Source organism: Dipodomys ordii, unplaced genomic scaffold (genome assembly GCF_000151885.1).
Source record: "Dipodomys ordii isolate 6190 unplaced genomic scaffold, Dord_2.0 Scaffold83, whole genome shotgun sequence".
Lineage (NCBI taxonomy): Eukaryota > Metazoa > Chordata > Mammalia > Rodentia > Heteromyidae > Dipodomys > Dipodomys ordii.
In genome coordinates, this window is record NW_012267299.1 from 5,413,559 (window position 1) to 5,425,189 (window position 11,631).

At 36.8% G+C, this 11,631-nt stretch overlaps 1 protein-coding gene across 3 annotated transcripts in view; it reads right to left on the bottom strand.

Annotated features, from left to right (window-relative positions):
- Positions 1–867: 867 nt before the first annotated feature.
- Kif2a (kinesin heavy chain member 2A) overlaps positions 868–11,631 on the bottom strand; it is a 62,723-nt gene continuing 51,959 nt past the window's right edge. For 2 of the 3 annotated variants that reach the window (XM_013025267.1, XM_013025268.1), the window contains 4 exons: positions 8,405–8,555; positions 4,812–4,913; positions 3,537–3,672; positions 877–2,541 (listed from right to left, as the gene is read on the bottom strand). In XM_013025267.1, the coding sequence (XP_012880721.1) occupies positions 2,456–2,541; positions 3,537–3,672; positions 4,812–4,913; positions 8,405–8,555 (475 nt within the window). In that variant the 3' untranslated portion in view covers positions 877–2,455. Of the gene's footprint in view, positions 2,542–3,536; positions 3,673–4,811; positions 4,914–8,404; positions 8,556–9,395; positions 9,510–11,631 lie in introns of all 3 variants that reach the window. The other variant, XM_013025269.1, reaches the window with a different exon arrangement.

Sequence of the window (11,631 nt, forward strand, 5' to 3'; positions counted from 1 at the left end):
TCAACTTGAATTCTCTGGTGTTTGTAACTTCTGGATAATTAAAATTTCCAGTACAGATGCTTATTTAGTAAGTGTCAAGTTTTATTAGCTACTACATTTAAATAAATATACTACTACATGCTGAATGCACTATTTCATTTATATAAGAAAATTAAAATATCTTCATTGGTGGTATCTTCACATAACTTTCTTTATACCTAACGCTTAAAAAGTATACAGAGTAAAGTTAAAAAGGAAGATGCTGTTTGCCTAAACTTTTTGCCTTTGTAATCTGGTTTCCAACTCATAGTAAATGCTATTATATACTTAATGTGTATTCCTAATTACTTCTTAACAGACATCAGTTTTCAAAGCTGAGAAAGTACAAAAGAATGTTTTATCCGTAGAATTAACTATCTTATGGGTTTAATATTCAATTCTACTTTGTAAGGTCACTTTCCTTTCCCCTAAAAATAAGCTTAAGTCCCTTTTCTGGCCTTCAGTTTCCCCCTATATAAAAGCTCAAGGACTATTATTACACTTCCTCTCAAGATTTTTTCTGGTACAAATTTTTCAAATGACTGGTCTACTGTTCCACCACCATAGTCTTAAGCAGCATGCATATCTAAAACAACACCTTCCAAAGATAGTGCCCGTCAAACACAAAAAAAGCTAATCCGTTGTGCTTAAAATGAGCAATTAAAGTCCTTTACTACCCTTTGAAGATCTATCTCAAGAATTACCTTTTCATACAGCCTTTACAAGATCAATACAAAGTCCTCCATTCTTCCTTTTGTTTTTGCAATAAACACAAATAGAATATATCTTGACTACAAGAAAACCTGAGTTTCTTCCAAAATAAAGGTGACTGTATTGAAGTAAATTATGTAAACTCAGTCCATAGATTTTATTAATAGTCATTATGAAAAATCTACATTTGTTTTAGATTTCATGTTTACAGAGCTTTTCACCATGGTATTAAGAATTCTCACAGCTACTTCTGAGTTCTTGACCAGTGAAGTAGAGAATCTGGCTCATGTGACTCTATTCATAGTTTCCCTTTGGTTTACAAATGAGCTAATAGTTCCTTAGAGTAAATCAAAACAAGATATCCTTGGGAGACTTTGTCAATAATCTACTCCTGGACTGTATCATGGGAACCAAGGAAAACTCCTAGAGATATATTAAATTTTGAAACACAAATATTTACATGAAGAATGGCCAGTTTTCTTCCTCAGCAATTTGTAAAAATAAGTGCTACCATTTAAAGAGTAGCCTACCAGTATACTGGTAAGAATGCAGTTATTCTCACAAATAATGGTGAAACATCACACATTAGGTACCAGATGGAGTTTGGATGAGACCTGCCTTTCAAGGCAACACCAATTCTTTCTATTCTTTTCCAAGGGAGTTATATACTGCCTATACTTGGTTTAAACTAACTTCTATTACGGACTACTTTCAATGTACATTTAAATGTTCATGCATCAGAAGCCAATTTCCTTTTAACAGCACATTAAATAGGTAAATTTGGGGGTTCTAGTGAACACTTGAACTTAAATAATGGTATTGGTAAAGATCAAATTGCACTATTAGCCATTTTAATATCACACTGGCACACACACTGCATATATATGTATTATCCTAAGATAAAACTCTTCTCAGAATTTCGTTACTTTTTATTATACACCAACTAGTATATATTTTAGTTCTTTACAAAGAAAATGCTAAGAAAATTATGATCACATGTTATATGGTTTTAAAAATCATAATTCCAGATTTCTTTACATATAAGATGGAATGGTTCAGCAGCTATGTCCACTGTCACAGACTTTAGTTCCGTTCAATGATATGGCACATCCTGCAAAATTAACTAGTCACACACAAAAAAAGTCTCAAATACAGTAAAAATGTACACACAATAAAGGTAATTTACAATGACAAATAAGGAATGTAATTTATCTTGGCTGTGTTTAAGAAACTTAGGGTCAATAGCCTTGGTCAAGGCACAGAGCAAGAAGTGAGCACAGCTGTCTCTAGGAATTAGGCAAGGTATGTACAATCACAGATGAGGTATGCATGCACGCAAAGTACTTAAAACTGTTCAGTCTCGGTACGAAATTGAACTGAGTTAATAGGAAATGCTGTGGCTTCCCTCTACTCTCCACCTCTGGATCGTCCACAAACTTACTTCATCAAATAGAAAATAACGTTGGCAAAGATCTCCAAAAGTAAATCACTATATGGGTAAATGAAACAAAATACTTCACTAATCCCAATTCTTGGATGTATCTCCTGGACTAGAAGCATTTTGTAGACAAAAAATGTTTCACAAAATTGAAATGTCATTCAGGTAAAAGACAAGACATTTTCCACAGACACTGGAAATTTCAAACACTCAAATGGCCCTTACAGCTGAACCACTGTATGTTACAGCTGCAAGGGTTCTGGGGGTCCTTTAGCAGCAAATTCCAATTTAAAGGGCACGGGGTCTTTTCGGATTTATCTGCTTGCTAGCTTGTTCTTCTTCTTGTAGAGCTGCACGAAAAGATTTCACTTTATCTTGGAGAAAGAAAACAAAACGAAAGTTTTGATTTAGATGCAGTGTAGTATAAAGTTATTGATTCTACTCAAAGTTAATATTCTCATTTCATAACAGTAATGATTGTTTCCTTTGTTCATGTAGAACCTGAGAACTATATACAATGTTCAATTTTTACAATATTCAAGTTGTTTTATAAGAGAAGCTGACTTTTCTAGACACTGGTTTCTGCTAGGTACCTTTTACAGTGTTTTCTAGGATAGGTAGGAGATTCTTTACACACACGCACACACGCACGCACGCACGCACGCACTTGGTCTGAATCAGAACCTCTACACCCCATATAGTTGTACCTAAAAAAACAAAAACAGGTATTTCTTCTCTCAGTATTAAGAAAATCCTATTCCCCATTCTTACACCATCTTTTTTAAGCACATGCATTTTAAAAGACAGTTTAAAATTCTAGAGCTGATGCTTGCTAATAGTTCTCAAACATATTAATCCAAATTATCTAAACAGTTAAACTTTTAGAGTGATAAATGCAATATGTAGTTAGTAATCTCTTCTAAGTTATGGGTTCTAATTCATGAAATCTAAGAAAATGAAAGTCAAAGCTGAATGCTATAATCAAGAAAAGAATATTAGAATGTATTTTCTAGATGAAAGAAAATGTGATGAGAGAATGGGAAATTATGTTAGAAATCCTCTTGCAATATAAAAATTTCCCACTAAGGGGCTGGAAAGGTAGCTCAGTGGTAGAGTGCTTGCCTTGCATGCCTGAGGCCCTGGGTTTGATTCCTCAGCACCACATAAGCAAACAGAAAAAAGCCAGAAGTGGTGCTGTGGCTCAAGTGGTACAGCGCTAGCCTTGAGCTGAAGAGCTGAGGGACAGCACCCAGGCCCAGAGTTCAGGCCCCACGACTGGACCCAACAACAACAACAAAAAATCCCACTAAATACACATCATGGGCAAGCAGATTTGTACCAAGCACATTAAAATGAAAAAAAAAATTACCCCGCAGTTCAGTCAAAATATCAATTTTTTGCTCAAGAATAGCTTCAAGTTGCGTAGCATATGAATCCACATCATAGTCTACTTCTTCAGTCATCTCTAGAAGGGCCTTTTCATCCTCTAACCAGCGAATTGATTCCTAAAAATAAAAATTCAATGATCAAGTATGTCTCTGTAAAACATACCATACCAGTTTACCAATTCTGTTAAATGTAATGAAACATACATATAATATTATCTAAAATATTAATAAACATAAAACATCTTTACTGATAGCAAAATTGTAAAAATCTTTCCTTAAGTTCAAACTCAATGAACAAGATGATTCATTTCTCGCTCTCTCTCTCTTTTTTTTGTCGGTCATGGGCTTGAGCTCTGGGCCTGGGTGCTGTCTCCCAGCTCTTCAGCTCAAGGCAAGCGCTCTACCCCTTGAGCTACACCAACACTTCTGGTTTTCTAGTGGTTTAATGGAGATAGGAGTCTCAAGGTCTTTCCTGCCCGGGCTGGCTTTGAACCGTGATCCTCAGATCTCAGCCTCCTGAGTAGCTAGGATTACAGGTGTGAGCCATCAGCACCTGGCTTCACTTCTCTTTTATTCTACCTTGGGTAACAATTTTATGGAGGGAATTAATCAACACATAAATATTAAACACTGTCACAACCTCAACAGCTGTCTCTAGAATAAGGTAAGAATGAACAAAATAAAATAATGACCACGATGGGAACTATGGGAGCCTAGAATTTAGCAGCCACCCGGAATTAACATATGCAATGGGGTCTGCTTTAGTTTGAATATGGTTTTGTCACCTTTGGAACTCATTTTGGAATTAATCAGCATTGTGAGGTATTAAGAAGTAGAAATTTAATGAAAGTACAGTGTTTGGAGGTACATTTTTTGGAGAGGTAATGAGGATTAAAGTTATCAAGGTGGAATCCTCATACTTAAAAGTAGAGAAGTCAGATTATACAAGACTTTGTCCTCAAATCTTACCATGTTACTTTTCTCTAAAATTGGACAACTGACAAAAAAAAGGGGCGGCGGGGGACAAAGTTAGTTGACAGATCTTTTCATATGATGAAAAATGAAGACACTGGTCATACTTTAAGCAAACATCCTATGGGGGGAAAAAACTGCTATCGCATCTTCTACAAATATACTATATATACATAAATGCCAGCAAGTATGTTCTAAGACCTGTGTTACAGTCAGAGATTTATGGAAATTTTAGACCATAGATAGTCAAGAAATATTTTGAGGAAAGGTTATTTCAAACTTACCTGGAACACTGCCCTGTGATCTTCTACAACCTGTTCTTCCATTTCTACCATTTGGGAGACAGCTTCATGGAAAGTAAACAATTGTGGAGAAACTTCTTCTTCCTTAAAATAGAAAATAAATTATGACAGCTTATTATTTAAATGTTATAAAAGGATCTTTTTGTTAGTTTTGATTCTGGAGAGTGAACCTGGGGCTCTACATGCTGCAGACATTCTGCCACTGAGCTCTTACAGTAGATTTTTCAGTGACATTTTAAGTTATTATTCAAAATAATAAAGTTGGAAAGGTGAAGATTATTAAAATACACAAACATGAAAAAGGCACAACGTCTTTCTACAGATCAAAATAATGTAATTCTCAGTTAAGAAAACTTCACTAGAGATAACCTTATAATGACATCATGAATAATAATTTTCACTTAGCCTAGGCTTTACTGCAAAATTACTCTAAAAAAGCAATCTCTGTATGAATAGGCCAATATAAATTTGTCATAAACACGTCAAAATATTTCATTAGTACTGATTTGCATATAGTTGTGTATATTTCCTTAATACTCATTGGTGACTGAGTATGTCTGTGTATGCGAGTATAGGGGCTTGACTCAAGGCCTCATGCAATTGCTTTTTCACTCAATGCTGGTACTCTATCACTTCCAGCTTTTTGCTGATTAACTGAAGGTAAGAGTATTGGATTTGTTTGTCCCAAATGGTTTTGAATGATGATTCTCAGTTCTTAGCCTCCTCAATAGCTAGGATTACAGGAGTAAGTCTCATTTACCATTGCCCAGCTATATTATTTCTTATCATTAACAATTTGATTTATCTACATATATAAGTCTCTGACTTAGGGACAGTTTAGCTCATAATTTGATGACTTTATGATGTCATGAAAGAAGTATACATTGCAAAACCAGACTTCAAATGTTCTTGTTCTAAAAAAGAATCTTGTATGTAGCCCAGGTAGGCCTCAAACATGTTATCCTCATGACTGCTGGGATTATATACTACCAAGCTGAGTTTATATTTCTTAAACGAGATATAAAGACATCTTTAGATGGTAGACACATTATGTCCTTCAAGAAAATTACCAGACTCAACTTGTACTGTCATTAATTTTCATTTACATTATACAGTTTGTTTACTAACTGTGTGTGTGCGTGCACACATACGCATGCATGACCACTGCAAGCAAGTCCTACAACTTGAATTCAGGACCTCTGTGCTGTCCCTGAGATTTTTGCTCAAGGCTAGAGCTGTATCACTTGACCCAGAGCTCCACTTCTGGCCTTCTGGTAGTTAACTGGAGATAAGTCTCATGGACTTTTCTGTCCTGGATGGCTTCAAATCTTGATCTCAGCCTCCTGAGTACAAAGGATTATAGGCATGAACACCTGGCTACTTACTGATTTTTACAGAAAAAAAATTTTTTGTTTTAAGACACACAGTCTTTGGGCTGGAAAAGTGGCTCAGTAGTAGAGTGTTTCCCTTAAATGCATGAGGCCCTGGGTTTGATTCCTCAGCACCACATATGCAGAAAAAGCCAGAAGTGGTGCTGTGACTCAAGTGGTAGAGCGCTAGCCTTGAGCTGAAGAGCTGAGGGACAGAGACCAGGCTGAGTTCAGGCCCCATGACCAACCAAAAAAATAAATAAAAATAATATAAACGTATGCTTAATTTTTTTGTAAAATTTGAGTAAAAAAAAAAAAAAACAAAAAACAGGCAGGGCGCCGGTGGCTCACGCCTGTAATCCTAGCTACTCAGGAGGCTGAGATCTGAGGATCATGGTTCAAAGCCAGCCCCAGGCAGGAAAGTCCATTAAGACTCTTATCTCCAATAAACCACTAGAAAACTGGAAGTGGCACTGTAGCTCAAGCAGTAGAGTGCTGAGGGACAGTGTCCAGTCCCAGAGTTCAAGCCCCATGACCGACAAAAAAACCCAGGAATATCTTCAGTTCTATTCCATTTTAATCTAGCTTGTTAAAACATAATATTAAAGAATATACCCTGCATCAGTACTTAACTACAGGGTGATTCGGGATCATCCCAGGAGGTGAGAAAAGTAAAAAGAAATATATATTGTAAAACAGTGTAAAAATCTGTGATGCCATACTTAAAAGCCCTGGATTACTTCTGGTCACATAGTCAACCTAATGGCTCAACATTATTTACAAGAATAAAATGCAAAAAAAAGATACCCTATAGGAAGTGTCTGTCTTAATCTGACTTTGTCTTTGGGAGATACCAGATCTAGGTACAATGCAAGGATTGTTTTGTGCACTCAAAGTACAACTGCAGTCTTTTCAAAACTTCTGGAGCAGATGGATTTTGGTGAGGATCTCATTTTTGAGTGTTACTTTCTGAAGTTCAAAGTGCAGAACTCTCTTTAACCCAGGTTTTCTTAACCTTAGAACTACTGACATATTTAGGGACTAGAGTAAGGGGCTGTGTCCTGTACAATGTATTATGCACTACCTATTAGATGCCAGCAGCATCATCCCACTTGTGATAGCCAAATAATGTGACCACACATTCTGTCCTGGGTAGGTCAAATCATTTTTGTCAGCAGCACTACAGTGCTGCTGTCAGCCCAGATTTGGTAATGGAGAGAGGTATGGTAACAAAAAGTAGCATTTTCATGTTACTTTAGAATACTTTAGACTTAACATCTACTAAAAATATTAGAATAAGTTGGGCACTGGTGCTCATGCCTGTAATCCAAGCTACTCAGGAGGCTGAGATCTGAGGATCACAGTTCAAAGCCAGCTGGGGCAGGAAAGTCGATGACACTCTAATCTCCAATAAACCACTCAGAAAACCAGAAGCAGCACTGTGGCTCAAGTGGTAGAGCGCTTGCCTTGAGCTGAAGAGCTGATAGGCAGCGCCAGGCCCAGAGTTCAAGCCCCACAACCGACAAGAAGTTACCTTGTTGTAAGACTATTATTATATTTCAGAGGACAGGAAGCTTAACTTGATAGAATTTGGCTATGGCATACAGATTTAAGATTCTGACATGGGCCTAATCTTGGCCCAGATGATTAAATCTCTTCAAATATCAACCTGAAAGTAGGGATAATTATAGCCCTTACCACAATGAGTTGTTAGGATTAAATAAGACAACTAAAAAATAACTAAATAAGGGCTGGGAAGGCAGCTCAGTAGTAAAGCGCTTGCCGTGCATGCATGAGGCCCTGGGTTCAATTCCTCAGCACCACATAAGTAGAAAAAAAAAGCCGGAAGTGACACTGTGGCTCAAGCGGTAGAGCGCTAGCCTTGAGCTGAAGAGCTGAGGGACAGTGCCCAGGCCCAGAGTTCAGGCCCCACGACAGGATCCCCCCCAAAGAAACAAAACAAAAAAAAAAAATGAAAAACCTAAGTAAAATGTCTACCAAAAATGCATGCCCTCTAGTAAGTAGCTAGTAAATTTGTCGTGAGAAAATGCCAGGATTACAAAAATAGCTTTATATCACACAGAAAGCTTAACTACTTCACTGAAAGTGTATTGTTTGTGCTTGCCCTGCTTTAGGTGAAGGTTTATAATTACATTCTGCCATTGATTTTAAAAAACTTACATCAGTTACTATTCAGTCACTCACATTTTGTTCACAAAGAAGTTTTAGATCATCCCTCTGAGGGGAGCTTCCCACACCCCACTGTGTCTCTAAATCATCAATCTGGTTTGGTGGATGGTGCATTATGGGACGGACATCACCAGCAGCAGAAGGATCTACCGTCAGTTCTTTCACCCTATAAATATAAGCATCTAAGATTAAGAAAGACACTTTAAAAGAAACACAAAAAAAACCTTCATCAATATAAAAACAATTCACAAACTAAAACTGATGATGTCACCTTTGTGGTCAAATTTATCTGAAATGAATGGAAACATCTGTGGTTGTTTAATTCAAAAAGTTTAAGAAGAAATTTTACAATAACTTCAAGTTGAATTGAATAAAATAAGTAAAAATTAGCACTAAGTATATATATTCAAAAGAAATGTTATCACTGCAAAGCATCATGGCAAAGCATTTAAAATAGCATTTAGATGCACAAATTGGTCATGTTAAAATCTGTAATTTGGGAAACTTCCATTTACTAAACTTCTGATAGTCACAATGTTCAATAATAAGATAGCTAAATAGGAAACCCTTTTGTTTCTAATGTACAAATACTATAAAATTTTAATTTCTATTCTTTTTAAATGCTTGCTCATCATGCTTGAATATACACATTTGGAAAAGGGTATCCTCTAAATCAAGAGGATTCTTGTTATTTTCTTGTAGAGAAGGAAATACAAGATTCTAAAGCTTAAATTCTTCATTTTAAGCAAAACAATTTAGCAGTTAGTGGCAAATATATGAAAGTGACATCATCCTTTAAAAAATGAAGCCCAAATTCTAAATCAACATTTTAAAGCAAATGAATAAAGGACATAAAAATGTAGATCATGCAGTACAACCACCACCTGCCAAATGAAATGAAAATAAAAAATAAAATGGCTCAGGACAAAAGCAGAAAATAAAATGTTTTATCCATAGACAACTCAAAAGAAACTATTAAACATGTTACGTATAGAATGAACTAGACCTGGTAATCGAAGGAGAAAAGTCGTCATATTCATAAGAAGGAGAGAGATCAGGGCGATTGCCACTACCCTGTGAGAAGGGAATGTCTGATGGACTAATTCCAAACTCCTTTACTCTGCAGTACCAAAACAGCAACAAATGAAAAGGAAATGTTCTTGTGAAGTCGGCAATGTACATTTCAAGTTTTTAATTAGTACTATTTTGTTTCAAAAAGGATTTCAATCCAAAAGGGTTTCACACCACTGCTATAATCATGTATTTAAGATTATTTTTTAAAAAAATAGTCCATATTAAGAAGTTTTTGAGTTGCTTCATCCTATGGATCCCCTACTTGAAAAACCTGAATCTTGTGCTGGGCACCAGTGGCTCATGCCTGTAATCCTAGCTACTCAGGAGGCCGAGATCTAAGCATCACGGTTCAAAGCCAGCACAGGCAGAAAACTGGAAGTAGCACTGTGACTCCAGTGGGAGAGCATTCACCTTGAGCTGAAGAGGTCAGGGCCAGTGGCCAGGCCCAGAGTTCAAGCCCCATGACCAACAACAACAACAACAAAAACAAACAAACAAACCTCAATCTGCTGGGGCACCAGTGGCTCATGCTTTTATTCCTAGCTACTCAGAAGGCTGGGATCTAAGAATAGAGGTTCAGAGCCAGCCCCTACAGTCCCGTTGCGACTTTTATCTTCAGTTTATCACCCAAAAACCAGACGTGGCACTATGGCTCAAGTAGTACAGATCCCAGCCACCTGAGTAGCTAGAATTTTTATGAGCCACTGGCGCCCCAGCAGATTCAGGTCTTTTTTATTTTTTATTTTTTTTTTAGTTTTTTTTGAAATGTATTTGCCACACATGCTGGCAAGTTCACTTTATTCTTTTTACTCCAAAGCTCATTTCTCATCTTGAAAATTTAACTTGAACACCCTTTAACCTCATGCACCTTCCTTCCCAAACCAAATGTTACTACTTGCAGGAATCATAATTCTCAAATATTATTATTATTATTATTATTTTGTCAGTCATGGGGCTTCTTGAACTCTGGGCCTGAGCGCTGTTCCTGAGCTCTTCAGCTCAAGGCACTTGAGCCACAGTGCTACTTCCAGTTTTCTGGTGGTTAACTGGAGGTAAGAGTATTCTTATAGACTTTCCTGCCTGGGCTGGCTTTGAACCATGATCCTCAGATCTCAGCCTCTTGAGTAGCTAGGATTATAGGCATGAGCCACCAGCACTTGGCTCAAATATTACTCTTAAAACCTTTTTTTTTTTTTTTTTGCCAATCCTGGAACTTGAACTGAGCTCCTAGACATTGTCCCTGAGCTTGCTTTGCTCAAGGCTAGCATTCTACCACTTGTGCCACAGCACCACTTCTGGCTTTCTTCTGTTTATGTGGTACTGAGGAATTGAACCCAGAGTTTTATCCATGCTAGGCAACCACTCTACCACTAAGCCATATTCCCAGCCCCTCTTAAAAACTCTTAATTACTGTTTCAACCAAGACCCAATCACTCCAATTTTTCTATTAAGCAGAATGTTCTTTCTGCTTCAGAAAGAGACAACTCTTGTTTCTCATTTGTCCTGCATAGTTCAAGGACAGCCACTCCTTTTACTATACTATCCTCTGCATATCAAATTTTGTCAGAGAAATGCAACTGGATTTATCTTCACCTTGATCACTTAGCATCAGTGTACTGTTATAAACTATCCCTCAATTCCCACAATGAAGTGTAAAACCATTTTCCTTGAATATTACTGAAAACAGAAATGCTCATAAAGTAGCAGACAGAATAATAATTTACATACATTACCTATCTCAGTTCTTAAATCAATCCTTTATGAGAGACAATGAGGTCAGAACACATTGAGGCTTTGCTACCATAGGTAATGAGCAGGCATGAAACTCATTTTTTTTTTCTTGAGATCCAACATTCCTGAATCTCTATGCTAAAGCCATGAAAGGCGAAGAAAAAATGCAAGATTAACAAGTTCCTAAAAATAGGGGAATTAATGTAAGGCAATACTGATTGTTCTTCAGATCATATAAATATTTCACCTTTTAAAAATATCTTAAGGCACACTTAATTTTAAAGACAAATAATTTCTCTTTGCTTGCAAAAACAGTAAGTGTAGTCAGGGGCCAATGGTTCACTCCTATAATCCTAGCTACTGAAGAGGCTGAGATCTCAAGATTGTGATTTGAAGCCAGCCCAGGCAGGAAAGTCCATAAGACTTTTTTTTTTTTT